General features: G+C 41.4%; 1 protein-coding gene across 1 annotated transcript; it reads right to left on the bottom strand.

Moving 5' to 3' along the window:
* Positions 1-5,864: 5,864 nt before the first annotated feature.
* LOC107060300 (uncharacterized) lies at positions 5,865-6,897 on the bottom strand. The gene is made up of 2 exons (XM_015308019.1): positions 6,375-6,897; positions 5,865-6,217 (listed from the first exon to the last, which is right to left on the bottom strand). The coding sequence occupies exons 1-2, from the start codon at positions 6,895-6,897 to the stop codon at positions 5,865-5,867; spliced, it is 876 nt and encodes a 291-aa protein (XP_015163505.1).
* Between the last annotated feature and the right edge of the window lie 745 nt (positions 6,898-7,642).

Below are 7,642 nucleotides of genomic sequence, written 5' to 3' on the forward strand. Positions count from 1 at the left end.
AACAAACATGTTTCGGCTTATCATGTGGTTTATCAATAAACAAGGCTAAAGGCTCAATGGGGCTTCACTAGGGATGATTTCAATGGTAGGCATACAAGTAGAGTTAAGAATTGGCTATTTCAAAGAAGCGCCTCAATCACATTTCTTAAGTCATATACGTTACTAATTCAACACACACAAGGCAAGTTCTAGATATCAAGTTAAGAAAGAACCAATCAATTCTCACCACACATGGCATTATGACATATATAAGGATATATCAACCAACATGCTCCTACAACTTGCATTACGGTATCATTACACAATTAAGCCCATTGATTTTTATTTTGAGTCAAAATTAACAACACATGCTTGTTACAAGGTCATCAATCTATTGCACTTTTCCACTTGTGACTACCCATGACGTTTGGCTAATTTTTTCGGACATAGTTTCAAAAGACCAAGGTTGGTTTCTCAATCCTACTCTTCTATGTGACTAATTTTCCCTTAAGACGGTCGTCATCCATCCATCATTGGGAACTGTCACTCCTATGACGACTCTAAGACGCAATAAAACAATAAACTAGTCCTAGTCGGTTCAAAGGGACAATCCTCAATAAAAGTACCGAAAACAAACGCTGAGGAACCCAAAATAAAATAAAATAAAAAATTTTAAAAAAAAACTACCACTAGACTCGATAAAGTGGTAAACAACTATATACAACAGAGACTTATTACCCCACCCCACACTTTAAAAATAAGCATTGTCCTCAGTGCACAACTAAAACAAAATAGAAGGTTAGGAATACTCCCTGGGGCCTCTAGGCCTCATCATCACCATGATCAAACACCGTCAAGGCATTCGCCTCCTCATCCACAACATCATCCTCCTCAACATCCATAGCCTCATCAGCAGTAGCCTCATCATCATCCAAAGGCTCTAAGAATGCGGGACCAGTCCTGCATAAGAATGTTGCACTCTCAGTCAAGGGGTAGCGCTCCGCCATGGTCTCCATCTCCGCATCTGTAACAGGACGGCCACCTATCCGCAGCTGCAATTTCGCCATCCCAAACATTCTTGCCATGACACTGTCATCACGGGCTTGCCTCTCTTGGGCAGACAAGACATGTCCATGAGACGTGTCTAGTGCCTTGGTGCGGGTCACATCAACCAACTTACCCGTCAGATTCTGGTGATAAGCAACGGTCATGTCCACTGATTCCTCTTCAATACCTTCAGCCCTCAGAAAATGGGTTATCAACCCCCCGTAACAGAATCTCCACCTCAAATTGTTCCGAAATTTCATCATATTTTGCCTCAGGATTGCCCTAACATTAATGGGCATTCCCTTCATCAGCATATAGACTAACACCACCTTATCTCTTGTCATCTCAGTTAAATGTTTGGCAGGCAACAACACACTACACACTATCTTCAGCCATACCCTAGCAACCTGATTAAAGTTAGCAAAATGGAGGGTATTATGCCTCCCAGTATCCTTACTCCGCTCCTACCTAGCAGTCGAATCAACCCCATACAAGGTATGTCGGATATCCCTATAAGGAGGTTTATCCTTCAAGTTATTAAACTCATCAGGGTCACAATTCGGGGTACCTAACAACTCATTCAGAATTCGGGCAGAAAACTTGACATTTTTCCCCCAAACAAGCACATTTTTATATTTTGTTTCAGTTAGCCAATTAGCATAAAATTCTCTCACTAACGTCAAATTGCAATCTCCCAGATTGTCAAATATAAACCTCAGTCCCAACTCAATCACACTTCGATAAATAACAGGAAATTGCGACTGCAACCTTACCTCATTCACAAATTCATTGCCCATATACTTCTCCTCTTGTTGGCAGGCGAACCATTCCCAGTCATACCTTTCCACAGCCTTTTTACCAATTTTTTGCACCGGTTCCCGGGCACTAGAGGTCCCAAAAGTTTCACCCTTTCTATTCCGCTTGGAACCCGCCACATTTTTTGCCTTTGGGGCCATCTCAACCTGTTAAGAAAACAAAACTAGAGAAAAGGAAAAAAAATTAAGAAAAATTAGGGGGGGGGGTCGGAGTAGGCAATGGGTGAAGGTGAAGAAGGAAAAAGAAATTTTTTTGGGAATGATGGTGGAAAAGTGAAAAAGAAGTGGGGAAGTGGAGGTTATATAGTTGGTGGGGGGAAGAAGAAGAGTTTGGTTGGTTGTTTTAATGGATAAATTGGGAGTGTAATGGAGGAAGGAGAAGAGTTAGGGAAGAAGAATGGAGAAAAGTTTGGAGGATTTTAGGAGTTGGATCGGTTAGGATTTAGGGGAATGGGGGAAGAATGTGGGATTTTGGGGTTATAAGGGGAGTGGGTCGGGTGTGAACCGGGTCAAAACCCGGTTAAATTTTTTTTTGGGCAGTGGGGCGATGAGAGGGGCGACGAGCCTCTCAGCGCGCCTGACCCCCCATTTTTTTTATTATTACACACTAAGTTACAAATAATGAAAGAAAATCCTATCTAGCTATAACTAACCTATATTCTAAGAATTGAAACTATGCTAAAACAAAAATTTCAAGAATTAAAAAATGAACTACCTATCTATTACATATTGTTCATGGGTTGCCTCCCATGTAGCGCTTGATTTAACGTCGCGGCACGACGCAACTTGGATCATTCATCATTTAGCTCAAGAGCTTCCCGATCACAATCCGAATCCTCACCGAAATAGTGTTTCACCCTTTGCCCATTGACCAAGAACGTAAGGCCAGTCTTATCTTTGAGTTCAACCGCTCCATGTTGTGTCATTCTGACCACTTCGAAAGGACCACTCCACTTTGACCTTAGTTTTCCAGGGAATAACTTTAGTCTAGAGTTAAAGAGTAGTACTTTATCTCCCGGATTAAAAGTACGAGCTACTATGTGCTTGTCATGCCACCTCTTCGTATTTTCTTTGTAGAGCTTGGCATTCTCATACGTGTGCAGTCTGAACTCCTCAAGTTCATACAACTGATTCACTCTCTTTTTACCGGCTGGCTCAGGGTCCAAATTCAACCTTTTAATTGCCCAATAAGCTTAATGTTCTAATTCTACCGAAACATGACATACTTTACCAAACACTATGTGATAGGGTGAAGTCTCTATTGGTGTCTTATACGCAGTCCTATATGCCCACAATGCATCATCTAATTTCTCAGACCAATCTTTTCGTTGCGCATTCACCATTTTCTGCAAAATTTGTTTCACCTCTCTATTCAAGACCTCCACTTGGCCACTCGTTTGAGGATGGTAAGCTGTAGCAACCTTATGACGAATACCATACTTAGCAAGAAGGTTTTTAACAAGATGATTCATGAAGTGTTTACCTCCATCACTTATAATTGCCCTTGGAGTGCCAAAGCGAGTGAAGATGTGCTTCTTTATGAACTTTATCACCACCCTTGAATCATTTGAAGGGAGAGCGACCGCCTCAACCCATTTACTAGCATAATCCACAGCCACAAGAATGTATTGGTTCCCACTAGATGGTGGGAATGGACCCATGAATTCAATACCCCACACATCAAAGATTTCCACCTCCAAAATGTTGCTTAGCGGCATCTCATGTCTTATTGAAATAGTACCCAACCTTTGGCATTTATCACAGCCCTTCACAAAAGCAATAGAATCTTTAAATAACGAGGGCCAAAAGAAACCAGATTGCAGTACATTATAAGCAGTACGCTCTCCTCCATGGTGACCTCCATATGGGCTAGCATGACAACTCTCGCGTACTTGGTGAACCTCAGACTCCGGAATGCACCTCCTTACTACCCGGTCTACACCTTGCTTGAACAAGAATTGTTCATCCCAGATATAGAACTTGGCATCATGATTGAGCTTTTTCTTTTGTTAGGTTGTTGCACCGGGAGGATACTCTCCACTTACTATCAAATTCACAATGTCTGCATACCATGGCACTTGAGAGATATTTAATGCCATCAATTATTCATCTGGAAACTCATCCCGGATTTGCTCACCTTCATTCACATGTGAAAAATCCTCCAACCTAGATAAGTGATCTTCTATTTGATTCTCAGTAACTTTTCTATCTTCGATCTCAAGGTCAAATTCTTGGAGAAGCAATATCCATCGAATCAGCCTTGGTTTAGCATCCTTCTTGTTGAATAGGTACCTAATAGCTGCATGGTCAGTAAAAACAATCACTTTAGTACCTACCAAATATGATCTGAACTTGTCGAAGGCTAACACTAGAGCCAACATCTCATTCTCAGTCACCGTGTAATTAGCTTGTGTAGAGTCAAGGGTCTTGCTTTCATAATAGATCGAGTGGAACACTTTATTCTTTCTTTGTTCCAACACTGCACCCACTGCTACGTCACTTGCATCACACATGAGTTCAAATGGTAATTCCCAATCAGGAGCAATTAAGATAGGAGCTTCAATTAAGTTCCTCTTCAACCTCTCAAAAGCTTTTAAGCACATCTCATCAAAGTCAAACTTCACCTCATTCTCTAAGAAACTGCACATAGGTCTTGCAATCTTGGAAAAATCCTTGATGAATCGCCTGTAAAATCCTGCATGACCAAGAAAACTACGCACACCTTTTACAGAAATGGGAGGGGGATTTTTCTCAATTACTTCTACCTTAGCCTTATTAACCTCCAAAACAAATTTAGACACCTTGTGTCCCAACACTATTCCCTCTCTTACCAAAAAATGACACTTTTCCCACTTTAGAACTAAGTTAGTATCTTCACATCTAGCAAGCACTTTATCAAGATTTCGGAGACATACCTCAAAAGACTTCCCAAAGACAGAAAAATCATCCATGAACACCTCAACAAAGTCTTCCACCATATCATGAAAAATGGCCATCATACACCTTTGAAAAGTCGCCGGTGCATTGCAAAGCCCAAATGGCATGCGTTTGAAAGCATATGGGCCATAAGGAAAAGTGAATGTGGTCTTTTCCTGATCCTCGGGTGCAATCAAGTTCTGGTTGTAACCAAAGTATCCATCTAAGAAACAATAGTACTCCTACCCTGCTAGTCGGTCAAGCATTTGATCAATGAAGGGAACGGGGTAGTGATCTTTTCTGGTAGCATCATTTAGTTTTCGGTAATCCATGCAAATTCTCCACCCGGTCACTATTCTAGTAGGAATTAACTCATTCTTTTCATTCCTTACCACTGTCATACCTCTCTTCTTGGGAACACATTGTACTGGACTTACCCACTTTCTATCAGAGATTGGGTACACAATTTCAGCATCTAGCCACTTTATGACTTCCTTTCATACCACTTCTTTCATCACATGATTTAATCGATGTTGATGTTGTGCTTTGGGTTTGTGATCCTCTTCCATGTAAATTATGTGCATGCATAAAGCCGGACTAATCCCATGAATATCAGCCATCTTCCATCCAATTGCTTTCCTCTTCCGCATTAAGATCCTCAATATCGCATCAACCTGTAAGTCAGACAATTCTGCAGAAAGTATAACATGCAAGATTTCATTAGTACCCAAATAGGCATACCTTAGGTGACCTGGCAAAGTTTTTAGTTCCAACGTTGGGGCTTCTTCTATTGATGGCTTTGGTGGGGGCCCCAACTCGCGATCTAGTGACTCCACTTGATTCCTACGAGTGTGTACTAGTGCTAGATTTAAGCATGATTCAATCTCTTGAGCTTCAGTGTCTCCCTCTATCTCATGACCCACTAACACTCTTTCTAAAGGTACTTCGGGCACAACTACTTGTGATTCTACTATGCGATCAACCACAATAATAGCAGACAACTCTTCATAACAAGAAGGTAATTTTAAAGTGTGGTAAACATCAAATACCTCTACCTTATCATGTGCCCTCATGGTTAGTTGACCAACTCCTACATCAATCAATGCCCTACCCGTGGCCAAGAAAGGTTGTCCCAAAATGAATGCATGGAACTTCAGAATCGGCTTCAAAGTCTAAGACCACAAAATCTACCGGAAAAATCAATGAACCTACTTGCACTAACACATCTTCTACCGCCCCCTCTGTCCTAGCAATGGATCTATCTGCAGGTTGGAGAATAACAGTGGTTCGCTTTGGACTACCTAACCCAAGCTTTTGATATAAAGATAGAGGCATTAAATTTATACTTGCCCCCAAATCACACAACCCTCGGGCATGAACACTTTGCCCAATTGTAATCTGCACAGTAAAACTACCCAGATCTTTTAACTTTTTGGGCAATCTGTTTTTGGATCCTTGAGCTGCACTCCTCAGTAAGTGCTACAGTTTCATATTCAGTTAGTCTCCTCTTGCTGGCCACTATGTCCTTCACGTATTTAGCATACTTCGAGATACCCTACAAAATGTCAACCAAAGGTAGATTAATGTGAACTTGTTTAAAGAGAGAGAGAAACTTACCAAAGCATTCATCTTCATTCTGCTTTTTCAGCCTTTGTGGAAATGGAGGTGGTAATTTCTTTTGAGGAATGGGTACCTCAACATTGGAGCTTTTTACTACCTCTTCCACCTTCTTTTCTTTGTTACTAACCTCAATGTCTCTTTTCTTTGGAGCTAGTTCCTCTAATTGCAGCCCACTTCTACTACTTACCGCATGCAATTGCTTTGGATTTGTCTTAGTATCACCGGGAAGCCCTCCCAGAGGACGCAAGTTCAAGGAATTAGCCACTTGCACAACTTGTTTCTCTAAACTCATTTGGGACATCTGGATGTTTCTAATGTTCTCATCCTGCTTATCTAATCTAGAATTTAATTTGGTCCCTATTTCAGTCATGAGCTTTTGGAGTAGTTCTTCATTGGTTATTCCCCCTTTTGGTGCACTAGAATTTGAGCTTTGGTTAGGATTGTAGTATTGTTGCCCATGCCCTTGAGAACGGTATTGGTTAACCCCTTGCGCCTGATTTTGGTTTTGGTTCCACCCCATGAGAAGTTAGGATGGTTCTTCTAACTAGGGTTGTAAGTATTACCATAATTTTGTTGCACTCCACCCCTTTGCGCATTACCCACATAGTTTACGGAATCTGGGTTTGCCTCACATTGCTCAGTTTCATGAGTTCCGCTACCACAGACCTCACACCAATTTGTTGCCTTTTGTACTACGTTTATCGGAGCCTGATTTAGAGCTATTTGTTTAAATTGCAATGTAATGTTATGTTGCATTGCATCTAATTTGGCATTTATGGCAGTAGCTTGGTCTACATCTAAGATCCCTGCAGCCTTTTGGGTAGGGGTTCTAGACATTTCCCCCTCATACCCTTGGTTCCCTTCTGAAATTTTATCAAGTAGGGCGAAGAACTCTTCGCTCATTATGGATAGGGCTTGTCCACCTGCTGCACTATAAAGAAGAGAACGAGCATTATAGTCTAAACCTTCAAAGAAAGTGTGAGCAAGTACCTCATTGGTTTGCATGTGGTGTGGGCAAGCAATCAACATTTGTTTGAAACGTGCCCATGCTTGGTACATGTCCTCCCCTTGCTTTTGACCAAAGTTTATTAACTCCCCCTCAACTTCACGATTTTCTTGGATAGGAAAAATCTACTGAGGAACTTCTTTACTAGATTATCCCAAGTGGTGATGGAGTTTGGTGGCTCAAAGTCTAGCCAACGTCTTACAGCTCCTAACAATGAGTATGGGAACAAAGTCAACCTTACATAGTCCGATGAGACTCC

The sequence above is a fragment of the Solanum tuberosum genome, unplaced genomic scaffold (assembly GCF_000226075.1).
Source record: "Solanum tuberosum cultivar DM 1-3 516 R44 unplaced genomic scaffold, SolTub_3.0 scf00074, whole genome shotgun sequence".
In the NCBI taxonomy this organism is placed as follows: Eukaryota; Viridiplantae; Streptophyta; class Magnoliopsida; order Solanales; family Solanaceae; genus Solanum; species Solanum tuberosum.

Bases quoted from the DNA above. Each gene is read 5' to 3' on its own strand.
- LOC107060300 (XM_015308019.1), bottom strand. From the start codon at position 6,897: ATGGGGTGGAACCAAAACCAAAATCAGGCGCAAGGGGTTAACCAATAC. The intron at 6,218-6,374 runs GTAAGTTTCTCT...TGAGGAGTGCAG, and splicing joins GAATGAAGATGAATGCTTTG to CTCAAGGATCCAAAAACAGA.